A 13,991-nucleotide genomic window follows, 5' to 3' on the forward strand; every position below is an offset into this window, starting at 1 on the left:
TGCCCAATTCCATCCTCATCCACCTTGCTGGGACCTTCCTAGTCTCTATTGTTCAAGAAATAAAGACCAACTTTATCTCCAAGCTATACATTGTAACTTGGCCTCTGCTTCAAGTCTCCTCAGTGGACCCTAACACATTCCATTCATAGGGATTAATTCCGTTACAGAAATATCAACATTGTTATCCTAAAATACATAATTTAATGTTGATACTATACTCAGTGGGTATTGGTGCTGCTGAATGGGATATTTAGTCCCACACATCAGGAACATGTTAAGTTTCCTCTTGCAATTTGCTCAGGCAATGTACCTCAATTGGAGCCTTGCTGAGTGATTCAATTGACTTTTGTAATCCCAACCTTGGGAGAGCTATAAATCAGCTATATTTTCTTAGGCAGTACTCTTGATGGCCTTTTGGCTAAGATCAAGTGTTGTCATTTCAAGCCCAAGGTGGGATGCAGGGTCTTATCTAGTCAGCTTGGATCTTGTTTGTCTCTTTTGTGGAAACTGTGAATTGGATTCAATTTGAATTTGTTTTCTGGAGTAAGCAAGGAGATAGATTTGGGTTTGCCCGGTCCATTCTGAGCATTGGCTTTGTAACTTTAAAGATGGAGTAAAAATGTTTTCCTGAACTTCTGATAGAAATTGTATGTACGAATGTTGGGCAAGTCTCAATTGTGATATTCTTACCTCATAATAAGGCTGGCACATAATGAGTAGCCAATTGGTTGTGATACGCTTGGAGCTTACGGAACTAACTCCAAGCAACACTTAGCACCTTCAGGACAGAAGGGGACGCAACTGAAATCGTACAAATGTGAATGTCACTTCTTGTGCATTTTGGGTCATTTGGATTTTCAATGGCAGGATTCCACAGATAAGAGACAATTTACTTGTATTCAGATTTATTCAAATACTGTACTCGTTACACTTTTACTTCTGATTCAGAAAATTGTGGGTTCAAATCCCACTTCAGCGGCTTTAGCGCACAATCTAGGCTGGTGCTCCAGTACAATATTGAGGGGTCCTTGTTCGGATTCGCACACACTTGGACAGCAGTGCATAAACAGCAGCCATTAGCATGTGAACGCCTAGATCACTTTTGCAGGAAACATTAGTAACCTTTGGCACCGAATTTGATCCCTTCTTCTCTGAAAGCACTCACAGATTTTATATCAATGCAGACTGATCATACAAATAGAATGTTAATTGATGAAAATGTGCGGCCTTGCATGCATACAAATCGAATGACATTTTTAATTGTTGGTCACACAAATTGTCACACGGGAAATCATAGAGACACCCAGAGGTAAATTACACAGCAAGTGACAGTCATCCGAGGGTAAGTTGCACGCAAGTGAATGGATACCCAGAAATGAATGTCACAGCAAATGATGGACACTCAGTGGTGAATTTCACAGCAAATGATGGATGTCCAAGGGTAAGTTACACAGCAAGTGATGGACATCTTGGGGCAAATTGCACGGCCAGTAATAGACGTACAAAAGCACATTTACGTAGAAAGCGACACAAGGTAAATGGCAGGTGGTGGACGTTATAGAACGAGTTATATAGAGAATGATGGGCACCTGCAACATGCGTACTCAGAATAATGAACCTTACCGGTAGTCACATGGGAGTAACAGCATTAAGACTGAAGTATAGTACATTTGTTTTTGAATGTTCGCATTTCTGTGAAATTGTGTAAGTTAATAGACGTGTGGCTGTTTAAGCTACGCGTGTCTGACATCAAAAGAAGTGGAAAGATGCTTTCAACAATTGAACTGCCTGATAGATACGCTGCATTAGGGATGCCAGTCACATTCAATAAAGGGAAATACAATATTGCATCTGCCTCATGTTGATTCTTCGCAAAAGGCAGCCTTTTCCATTTGCTCTATTGTGCCTCCTCCTCCTACTGTGGTGCTGCATATTTACATTGCATTATTAATATTTAATCAGTGCCCAGGAAGCAACTGTCCTAGAATATTTTGTGTTTGAGTAGATTGAGGAAGGAAGGAAAGCAGCATTGCAATGACTAGATTTTGAAGGCAGAACTGCATCAGATTCTGGAGGTGCTGGGAGTGCCAGAAGGCCATTTTTTAAAAAAACAATATAAATGGAAATGCTGAAGATTTAATGCAGTTCATTGCGCCTGTGCACAGCACATCTGTATGAGCAGCAAAGGAATCCACTATTGCATTGATTCGCTCGGCCAGATTTATGGTTGCAAAATGCTGAAGTCTCATTTCGATAAAAGAACTGAAGTTCTCACTGATTGCAGGCGTTAGACAGGGACTCTGTGTTCCACAGTTTTTCACCCATGACCATGTTTTGATGTGCTGTGAGGCTGTAAGATGCTGCGGAGTGAGAGCTTTGAGACTCGGGAGAATCGAAATGTGTTGATGTGCTTAGAAAAGGATGCATCCCGGGTTGTGATGGATACATATGGAAGTGTTCAGAATGGGGGTTATCGCTCTAACATCTATGTAAGTTACCTCATTTATTCTGCTACCAGTTATAATACTGTGAACGGTGCCCTGTTTCTCAGTGTTGCCAACACATCTTGACCTGACACAATCTTTGTATTGAAAAGGGCTGCCTTACCCTCTTAAGAAAAACAGCTAATTAACTGTACGTTTGTGTAATTGATTTCAGTGCAATAACTTAGATCCCTAATGGAGGAGAGATAGCAGATCTCCAGTGTTGCTGTTTCAATGATATGTTCAGCACAGCTCAGAAAAATAATTAAAATATGAAGTATATTTTTGAAATCTAGTTTATTATACCTGATGCTCTCTTGAGATTTTGTTTGGAGAAAAAAAGAAATTCCATTTGTTTAAAATTTGCAGTTAATCTATAAGACACCCTCCCCACCTCTGACTCCCTCAAATTAAATTCATCAGCTACTTTATCTGGGTAGTCAGCAATTTTCCATTATTGCACACAAAACCTGGTTCTTCCGCTTTGACTTTTGTCAGCATTGCTGGCACAAGGTAGTGACCAATCCTGCCTGATATCAGTGTAAATCCTGTAGAGACCTTTTAACCTGATCCTCAATTACTAGATGCTCAGGGCCCTCAAGCCATGGGCTGTGGCTCTGGTAGGCCTCTTGCCTAGAAAGAATGGCAAATTCAACCTCACTTCAGGGACGCGAGTGCAAATTCTAGGCTGACACCCCAACGCGCAATATTGAGGGAGCGCCACGCTGCAGGAGGATGCTGTCCTTCAGCTGAAATGTGAAATCGATGCCTAATCTGGTGAAAGTAAAACATCCCACAGCGCTGTTATGAAGAAGAGCATGGGAGTTCTCCCTAGTGTCCTGCCAGTTTTTATGCCTCAACCACCATTTGTAATAACAGATTATTTAGGTGCTATCACATTACTATTTGTGGAACTTGCTATGTGCAAAATGCTGCCCTGTCCCCCTACCTTACAACATCGGCTACGCTGCTAAAGCATTTCATTAGCTGTGGAGTGCTTTGTGTTCCTGGAGTTGTAGAAGGTATATAGGCACCTGTTGGGACATAGTAAAGTCCCACTTGTACCAATGCACACCCTCTGACCCATACCAAGGGCAAGTGGCCACAAGTTTAGGTAGGAGGTTGAGGGGCGACCTGATAGAAGCCTAGAAGATTTTAAGAGGCATGGACAGATTGGATAGGCAGAAGCTTTTCCCAGAGTGCAAGAGTCAATTACTACGGGGCATAGGTTTCAAGTGCGAAGGGCAAGGTTTGAAGAAGATGTATGAGGGAAGTTTTTTGTACATCTTGATGGGTGGTGGGAACTCGCTGCCGGGGGAGGTAGTGGAAGCAGATATAGTAGTGACTTTTAAGGGGCGTCTTGACAAGTATGAATAGGATAGGAATGGAGGGATATGGTCCCCGGAAAGAACAAAAGAACATAAGAAATAGGAGCAGGAGTAGGCCATCTAGCCCCTCGAGCCTGCCCTGCCATTCAATAAGATCATGGCTGATCTGTCGTGTCTCAGTTCCACATTCCTGCCCTCTCCCCATAACCCTTAATCCCCTCGCTTATCAAAAACCCATCAACCCGCGTCTTAAAAATATTTAACGAGGCAGCCTCCACCACTTCAACGGGCAGAGAATTCCAGAGATTCACCACCCTTTGAGTGAAGAAGTTTCTCCTCAACTCCGTTCTAAACTGCCCCCCCCCCTTTATCTTGAGGCTGTGCCCTCTAGTCCTAATGGAGACAGGGTTAAGTACAGGTTAAAGAGGTAAGGGGTTTTAGCATGGTTGGAGGACCGAAGGACCTGCTGTAATTTTCTTTGTTCTTTGGTATTTATCTGAGTCCAGTCATGTCTTTATGTAGCGTTATCATGTATTTTCCAACATGTAACATTGATTAACAATCAGGGTTAGAAACCTGGGCGTGTATTTTTTTACCCCCACTTCCCTGTAACCCCTGGACAATGAAGCTCACGACATAGTTTCCATGACATTAGCTAATGACACAAATCTTCCTGGAGTGGGCAATGTATTTCTTTGTAAAACCTAATCCTGTTGCTTCATACTCTGGAACAAGGTAAAGACTAAGATTGAATCTGAAGGGTTCACAAGGGAACTGGGTCAATTCCTGGCAGGGCTCAGAGCTCACATTGTACTAAAGGTAGGTGGACTGTGAAGGAAAATGTGTCATATAAATTAAGGTCAGTTGGTTTCCTGGACTAATTGAGACTTGGAGAAATATTTTCCAGGTTTTCCCATAAATTTCCATTTATTTTCAAATCTGGATTTTTACAGGGGATGACAAAGCTGTTAGTGTGTTGGAGGGTATTATGAATCATGATGTCTGGCTAAGGCATTGTGACTATGTGGTATGCTCGTGGAGCAGCTGCTCTCTTCCTGTCCATCAGCTCTGTATGTTTGTATGTTCCTTTTGAGCTGGAGCATCCAGGTGCTTGGTTGTTGTGTGACTGAAGCCCCTGGCCTGTCTGAATAGCCTCTATGTACTTCAATCAGTGCTGCTAAATCAGAAGCCGTAATAGTGAAATTGTGATGGGTTTGGATTGAGATGAGTTGATGAAGCATTTGGGTATTTTAGATGCAGATGAGTATTGACCTCTTGTGATTTTAATGATTAATATGTGACTTCATTGAGCATGCCTTTGGTAATGACTTGCATTCAGTGCTTTGTGTACAAGTTTGCTGATTAATGCTGGTGCTTTCTGTTTAAACACAGAAACTAGAAGCAGGAGCAGGCCATTCAGCCCTTTGAACCTGCACTGTCATTCATTTTGATCATCAAAATCAATATCCTGCCTTCCCCCATATCCCTTGATCCCTTTAGCCCCAGATGCCTCTGCTTGCTGGTTATTGCTCACTTTTGCTGGTTAATGTCAGTTGTCATTAATCAATTAATGGGTTAATTGCCAGCATTCACTGATTAACGCAACACCTCTACTCTCATGGGTTGATATCTGTATTTTCATGCCCTTATTTGTTGCTGTGTTAAGTAATTAACTCCATCTTTGTTGTTATGTTGTAGGGGGCTGAGAATGATGACTCGTGTATTAATTCCGACTGTGGTTACAACTCTGAGTGCAGAGGGAACTATTTCAGCAACGGGACAACAAAAATTGGTAAGAACTTCATTTCTGCGCAAACAGTAATATTGATTGTCTCAATTCCCCTGCCCCTCTCACCTCCTCCAACCTGTCTCCCTCTGAACTTGCTGCTCTTAGGTCCAACCCTGACCTCGCGAACAAACTTGCTGGCAAGGGTGATGCCACGTTGCTTGGCGTGCTGATCTCTACCTCGCAGAGGCTGAGCGCCAAATCTCAGACACTTCCTCCTACTTCCTACCTTTAACACAATGTTGTCTGGTATGGAGGGCATTAGCTATGAGGAGAGATTGGAAAAATTTGGTTTGTTCTCACTGGAATGCCGGAGGTTGAGGGGTGACCTGATAGAAGTCTACAAGACTATGAAGGGCATGGACAGAGTGGATAGTCAGGAGCTTTCTCCCAGGGTGGAAGAATCAATTGCTAGGGAGCATAGGTCTAAGGAGGAGTAAGGTTTAAAGGACATGTACGAGGCAAGTTTTTTACTCAGAGGGTGGTGAGTGCCTGGAACTCACTGCTGGGGTGGTCGTGGAAGCAGATACAATAGTGATTTTTAAGGGACACCTTGACAAATATGTGAATAGGGTGGGAATAGAGGGATATGTGCTTAATCTTAGCATGGACAATGCATCTAACCCACTTAATGAGGTGAGTGTCGAGTTATTCCGGTCATATTAGTTAATTCCCCTCGTCACTGCCTAATTGATTCAGTGAAACGATTGTACAGAATCCTCAAGAATAGATCTCTATAGCCTAACCTGCCTTATTTTCAGACGAGATAGAACTGTGCTAAGAAATATATAGATCAATTGGAAGGGTAGAGGGTTTTAGTTCAGTTGGGCAGCATGTTCAGTGCAGGCCTGGGGGGCCAAAGAGCCTGTTCCTGTGCTGTAATTTTCTTTGTTCTTTGTTCTCTTCCTGGACCATGACTCCACCACTGAACATCAAACCATTGTTTCTGAGATTGTCACTGACCTCACCACCTCTGGACATCTTCCCTCCATAGCCTCGAACCTCATAGACTCTCAATCCTGCACAGCCCACTTCTACCCCCTTCCCAAATCCACAAACAGTGCTTCCCTCATAGACCCATTGTAACAGCCTGCTCCTGATCCACAGAACTCATTTCTTCTGTCTTGATTCGATCCTCTCTCTCCTTGTTCAGTCCCTTTCCACCTAAGTTCATCTCACCCTGCATCATATCAACAATTTCCAGTTCCCTGACCCTAAATGCCTCCTTGTCACTATGGATGTTCCATCCCCAACAGGAAGGTCTGTGCTTCTTCCTGTTGGGGATGGATCTCTCTGCTTCTTCCTCGAGCAGAATCCTGAATCCCCATCCAGCCCCACACTCCTCTGCCTGGCTGAACTTGTGCTTTCCCTAAGTAATTTCTCCTTTAGTTTGTCGCACTTCCTGCAAATAAAAGGTGTGTCTGTGGGTAACCACATAGGCTCCAGTTATGCCTGCCATTTTGTGGATTATGCGGAAAATTCCTTGTTCCAGTCATACTCAAGGCTGATCCTGCAACTCTTTTTCCATTATATCAATGACTGTATCAGTGCTGCTTCATGCTATCGTCTAGGACATGAAAAATGTATAGATTTTGCTTCCAGTTTCCACCCTTCTCATATGGTCCGTCTCTGACACTTCTCTTCCCTTCCTTGATCTCTGTCTTCATCTCCAGTGACAGACTGATCAGCAGTATTCATTACAAACCCACTGACACCTACCTCATCTACAGCACCTCCTCAGCCTGCTTCCTGTAAAGACTTCATCTGCTTCTGCCCATCTGTTTTGATGATGCCTTTTTCCTTAACTGAGGTTCTCCAGCTATCTCATCACCATGGTTAACAGGGCACTCAACCTGGTTCGATCCATTTCCCACACGCCTGCCTTCACTACTTCTCCTCCCTCTGAGGACCATGAGAGGATTCCCCTTGTCCTCACTTTCTACCCCATCAACCTCTGCATTCAAAGGATCAGCCTCTGCCGATTCCACCAACTCCAGCATGAAATACATCTTTCCCCAACCCCCGTCAACATTCCACAGGGATCATTCCCTCCATGACACCCTAATCCACTCCTCCATCATGCGTAACTTCCCATCCCCTTCCCACAGCACCTTCCATTCAATTGCAGAATGTACAACCCCTGCTCCTTTAGGTCCTCCCTCCTACCATTCAAAGGCCCCAAATACTACTTTTAGGTTAAGCAGCGTTTTAATTGCACATCTTTTAATTTGATCCACTATATTTGCTGCTCCCAATCTGGCCTCCTCTACATTAAGGAGCCTAATTGCAGATTGGGTGACTACTTTGTGGAATACTTCACTCGGCCCACAAGCATGACGCCAACCTTCCTAGTGCTTACCATTTTAACTCAGCATTTTGCTCCTACGCCCACATGCCCAATCCTTGGCCTGCTGCAATGCTGTGGGTATGCCGGCGTTGGACTGGCGTAAACACAGTAAAAAGTCTGACAACACCAGGTTTTAGTCCAACCGATTTATTTGATAATAGACTCACAAACTTTCGGGGTTAGCCCCTTCGTCAGGTGAATGGAGAGTTCTGGCCTCAGACAGAGCATATAAAGCACAGACAGTTTAGAGATTACTGATTAGAATGCGAATCCTTACACCTAACCTGCTGTTCAAGACCTGAAGTGGCTGACAATGTGAGTGGAAGGAGCACTGATCACAGGTTACAGAGATGTGTATTGTCTCCAGACAGTACAGTGAGTGAGGTTTTGCAAACCCAGGCAAGTCACGGGGGTTACAGATAGTGCGACATGAACCCAAGATCCCTGTTGAGACCGTCCTCGTGTGTGTGGAACTTGGCTATCAGTCTCTGTTCAGCGACTCTGCGCCGTCGTGTGTCGTGAAGGCCACCTTGAAGGCCTCCAGTGAAGCCCAACACAAACTGGAGAAACAGCATTGCATCTTCTGATTAGGCACTTTACAACCCTGAGGATTCAACAATGAGAACAACAATATTAGACTGTGGTCTTTCTCCTCCAGATTGTAGAATCATAGAATCCTACAGTGCAGAAGGAGGCCATTCAGTCCATTGAGTCTGCACCAATCACAATTTCACCCAGGCTCTATCCTCATAACCCCATATATTTACCCTGCTAGTCCCCCTGACATCAAAGGGCGATTTAGCATGGCCAGTCCACCTAACCCGCCTACCTTTGGACTGTGGGAGGAAGCCTGACACAGACACAGAGAGAACGTGCGAACTCTACACAGACTGGGAATCGAACGCAAGCCAGGAGTCAAACCAAGGTCCCTGGTGCTGTGAGGCAGCAGTACTAAACACTGTACCACCATGCCGCCACAAAGCTCAACCCTTTTTTTAATACCCCATGCATTTTTTGTCTCAGTGTGGAAAACTGCCCCTTACTCCCTCTCCCACCAGGCCATCTATCACTTGTTCTCACAGATTGCTACATCTGTGTTGCAAGCTTTCCCAGCTCTCACTAATCACTGTTCCAGCTGTTCCACCCCTTTTTGTGCAGTATCATATCCAACACATTTTCCCTCTCTAGTTCTGAAGAGTCGGATGGAATCGAAACGTTAACTCTGCCTTCTCTCCCTACGGATGCTGCCAGAGCTGTTGAGTTTTTCCAGCATTCTCTGATTTTGCTTCAGATTCCAACACCTGCAGTATTTTGCTTTAATCTCTGTTCTGTTTGTCACCATATCTTGATTCATACGTGTCACTTCCTGCCCCCACCATGACTTATTTAATTCGTCTCTTTGCTTCCTAGTTCTCTGATTTTTTGCATTACCATCATGGAAGCAAAAACATGGTGATTTTGATTTGATTTATTATTGTCACATGTATTGGGATACAGTGAAAAGTATTGTTTCTTGTGCACTATACAGACAAAACATACCTTTCATAGAGTATGTTGGGGAGAAGGAAAGGAGAGGGTGCAGAATGTAGTGTTACAGTCATAGCTAGGGTGTAGAGAAAGATCAACTTAAACATAAGGTAGAGTCATCGAGGTTTACAGCATGGAAACAGGTCCTTTGGCCCAACTTGTCTATGCTGACTTTCATTTTAATGACTAAACTAGTTCCAATTGCCCACATTTGGCCCACATCCCTCGATAGTCATCTTACTCATGTAACTGTCTAAATGTGTTTTAAAAGCCAAAATTGTACCTGCCTCTACTATACCTCTGGCAGCTCGTTCCAGACACTCAACATTCTCTGTGAAAAATTGGTCCACCCAGAAGTCTGATGGCATCAGGGAAGAAACTGTTCTTGAGTCAGACTTTTGTATCTTATACCAAGAAGGTGGAAGAGAGTGACGGGGATTCTCCCAAAAAAGTTCTAAGTGCCAAATTGGTGTAAAAACTGGAGTAACTCCCCCTGGTTTTTTTAGCAGGATTTTCAAAATTAATCTCCCGCACTCTGAGCACTGCAGAGTGCCCTAATGAGATTCACGCTGAAAATCTGAGGGCGAGGTCTATTCCCACTGAAGAGGCTGGTGGCATAGCGCTGAGTGGGCCAATGCGCACGTGCCGATCTGTCAGACCACCCCCTCCACCCCCTCCATCTCCTCCACCCCCTCCATCTCCGTACCAATCACAGGCCTTCTGGATGTCTCCAGGCAAGCCCTGACCAACATCCCCCCCTTCCCCCCACCAACCTGCCTCGATCTCTCTCCCCCCTCTAGCAGCCTTGATTCCTCCCCTACCTCCCCAGTAGCAGTCCTGACCCCTATCCCACCCTGATGACCAGCCTCAATCAGCCCTGTCTTTCCCTCTGCCACTGATCCCAACTGCAGAGTGACAGCTGGAACCCCCCCCCCCACATATCATGCCCCCAATAGGCCCCACCCTTTGGCACTGCCCAGTGACTGGTAGGCAGTGCTAAGGTGCCCCCGGGCATTGTCACTTTGCTTCTTGGGCAGTGCCAGGGTGCCAGGCTGGCACTGCCAGGCAATGCCCAGAGGGTAACCCCCCTTACCCCAGACATTATGGGGGGGCCTCAATGGCTCCCTTCACTCCAACGGGGTCGGGCGGCCAGCTCCATGTTAATGGGGAGCTACTGTCAGCCCTGCTGGAGTGAACCACTCCTGGTGGGAGGGGCAGGGGGCGGGTGGGGGGGCTGTTGAGAGGCTAGCGGCTCTGGAGATTCAGTCCTGGGTCCGCTAAATAGATGGAAATACTGATTTAAATATTTAAAGCAGCTTTGCACGGATTTCCGGTGGGAAATCCAGGGCTCGGAGATGTGTGGAGGCCATGGCGCCTAGTGGGGAGCCTGCTAAATGGCCGCTGTCTATGTCTCCCTCCCCATGTGAGTTACCTCCAGTATGTCCAGGTTGGGTTTGTGGGGTTGAACCCCATACATATTGTATCATGGGGCAGTAGGCATTGTTGGTGTAGTTTGGCAGCCTGTACATTCTGTGTCAGTGTGCGTGGCTGAAAAAAATAGCAGTTTGCCAGTTTTTTCAGGAAAATGGAGTTTACCAGAATAAGTGCTGCCTGTGACCAGCAGGGTGTGCTAACGCACAGTTGGTTATGCCAGGCAGATGAATTTTCTCGCAAGCACTTCTTGTCCGCTGTAATTTTGGGGGAAGAGCCACAGAAATCGTGGAAGCATATGGTAGACAAGCGGAAGAACTCCTGCAGAAATTCACCACTCATTTATAAAAGCAATCTTGCACTTTTTACATCTCAGAAACATGCCTAAATGTTTCACACCCAGTGGATTAAGAAGTGCAGTAATACAGATGAGGAAGCTACACTTCAAAATAGAAAGCATAAAGCAGTGCCATTGACTGCCTTACCTTTGCCTAAACTGCACTACCTCCTAGGCTCAGTTAGAAGTGCTTTTAATTCTGAAGGGTGTGCATTGAAGTCTCACTCTGGGGCTTAGGCATGTAAACCAAAGGGGTACAGAGGGGTTCACCAGGATGTTGCCTGAGATGGAGCATTTGAACTATAAGGAGAGACTACATAGGCTTGGATTCTATAGAGCAGAAAAGGCTGGGAGCAGGGGAACATGATTGAGGTGTATAAGATTATGAGGAATTTGGACAGGGTGAGTAGGGAGCAGTTGTTTCTCTTGGTTGAGGGGTCAATCATGAGAAGGCATAGGTTTAGGGTAAGAACATAAGAACATAAGAAATAGGAGCAGGAGTAGGCCATCCAGCCCTTCGAGCCTGCCCCGCCATTCAATAAGATCATGGCTGATCTGTCGCTGCTCAGTTCCACTTTCCCGCCCTCTCCCCATAATCCTTAATCCCCTCTCCTATCAAAAACCCATCAACCCGCGTCTTAAAAATATTTAGCGAGGCAGCCTCCACCACTTCAACGGGCAGAGAATTCCAGAGATTCACCACCCTTTGAGTGAAGAAGTTCCTCCTCAACTCCGTTCTAAACCGCCCCCCTTTTATCTTGAGGCTGTGCCCCCTAGTCCTACTGTCTTTTTTGAGCGGGAAGAGTCTTTCCACCTCTATCTTATCCATCCCATTCATCATCTTATACGTCTCAATGAGATCTCCCCTCATTCTTCTAAACTCTAATGAGTACAAGCCCAGTTTATTCAGCCTCTCCTCATAGCTCAACCCCCTCAACTCCGGTATCAGCCTAGTAAACCTCCTCTGCACTCCCTCCAAGGCCAAAATATCTTTCCGCAGGTGCGGCGCCCAAAAGTAAGGTAAGGTTAAAAAATGTAGGGTAAGGTGCAGGAGATTCAGAGACAATTTGAGAAAAAATTATTTTTCTTAGAGGATTGTGAGAATCTGGAATGCACTGCCTGGGAAGGTAGTGGAGGCTGGAAATCTTACAACCTTTAAAGAAATATTTGGATGAGCACTTGAAATATCATAACCTTCAAAGATATGGGACAAGTGCTGGAAAATGGGATTAGTGTTTAGTGGCAGTTATTTGTTGGTGCAGACTTGATGGGCCAAAGGGCCTTTGCTGCACTGTATGACTCATGTCGTATTATAGCCCAGCCTGACACTCTCCATGTTGTATTATAATCTAGCCTGACACTCTCCATGTTGTATTATAATCTAGCCTGACACTCTCCATGTCATCTGAGGGAATGCTGCATTGTCTGTGGTGACCCTCTTTGGATGAGACAGTTTCAATTATTCAGATGGATGTTAAAGATTTCATGGCATTGTAAACAGGGATTTCTCCTAGTGTCCTGGCTAACATTCCTCCTTCAAACAATTAATTTATCTTATTGCCGTTTGTGGGATCTTGCTGCGTCCAAAATGACTGATATGGAAATGCTGGCGTTGGACTGGGGTAAACACAGTAAGAAGTCTCACAACACCACGTTAAGGTTCAACAGGTTTATTTGTAGCAAAAGCCATAGCTTTCAGAGCACTGCTCCTTCATCAGGTAAGTGGGAGTTCTGTAAGTGACAGAACTCCCATTTACCTGATGAAGGAGCAGCGCTCCGAAAGCTAGTGGCTTTTGCTACAAATAAACCTGTTGAACCTTAACGTGGTGTTGTGAGACTTCTTACTCAAAATGACTGCCATTTTTATCTATACAACACTACACTTCAGAGTAAATCATTTCTATCTGAAGCTGTTTTGGATATTTCCGAGAGATCTGATACACAGAAGGGAAAGAGAGCGCTGGCTTAGAATATGATGCAGTTCAAGTGGGTTCACTATGGTGTTCTGAGAAAACTTTGGTTTGCTACAGCAAGTCAAACTGGAGCTCTTGGATATTCATGTTACAAACGTAACAGCAGCAATTTATATTTAGCTGGCTTTCAAAACTTCTCATAGTGCTTCAAAAGTGGGAGTCAGGCCCAAGTGTAGGAGGGGGTTAGGGGAGGTGATACAAGATGCAGTGAAAGAGGTCAGTTAAAAGGAGGATGTTGATGGTGCAGAGAGATGTTATAAGGTGGGGCGAGTTTGGGGAGAGTTCCCTAAATAGGGAAAAGGTGGCTGAATGCTACTGGTGTAGCTTAAGGAGGAATGATTGCACAGTAGGCTAAAGGTGGAAGAGTGGAGGGAGGGATGGAGTATTCCATCGGGAAAGATATACAAAAGCCTGAGGTCACGTCCTAACTGACTCAAGAACACTTCTTCCCTGCTGCGGTCAGATGTTTGAATGGACTTATCTCGTATTAAGTTGATCTTTCTCTACACCCTAGCTATGATTGACTGTAACACTACATTCTGCACTCTCTCCTTTCCTTCTCTATGAACGATATGTTTTGTCTGTATAGCACGCAAAAAACAGTACTTTCACTGTATGTTAATGCATGTGACAATAATAAATCAAATCAAATCAAAAGAAAGTTGCAAAAGTGTAAGGGATGAGTCTGCAGAGATCTGAAGAAAAAGATGAGGAGTTTGAAATTGATGTGTGCTGGGGCATGCCATCCGGGACAGAGTCAGCAGAGGAATTTTGTGTGA

The 13,991-nt window shown here is 44.8% G+C and overlaps 1 protein-coding gene across 2 annotated transcripts in view; it reads left to right on the forward strand.

Moving 5' to 3' along the window:
* The first annotated feature begins 2,215 nt into the window (after nt 1-2,215).
* The window catches only part of ano11 (anoctamin 11), a 54,106-nt gene continuing 42,330 nt past the window's right edge, over nt 2,216-13,991 (forward strand). For both annotated transcript variants that reach the window (XM_080215223.1, XM_080215224.1), the window contains exons 1-2: nt 2,216-2,489; nt 5,510-5,603. In XM_080215223.1, coding sequence (XP_080071349.1) covers nt 2,358-2,489; nt 5,510-5,603 — 226 coding nt within the window. In that variant the 5' untranslated portion in view covers nt 2,216-2,357. The remainder of the gene's footprint in view (nt 2,490-5,509; nt 5,604-13,991) is intronic.

The sequence above is a fragment of the Carcharhinus amblyrhynchos genome, chromosome 30 (genome assembly GCF_965287045.1).
Source record: "Carcharhinus amblyrhynchos chromosome 30, sCarAmb.v2.hapA, whole genome shotgun sequence".
Taxonomy (NCBI): Eukaryota; Metazoa; Chordata; class Chondrichthyes; order Carcharhiniformes; family Carcharhinidae; genus Carcharhinus; species Carcharhinus amblyrhynchos.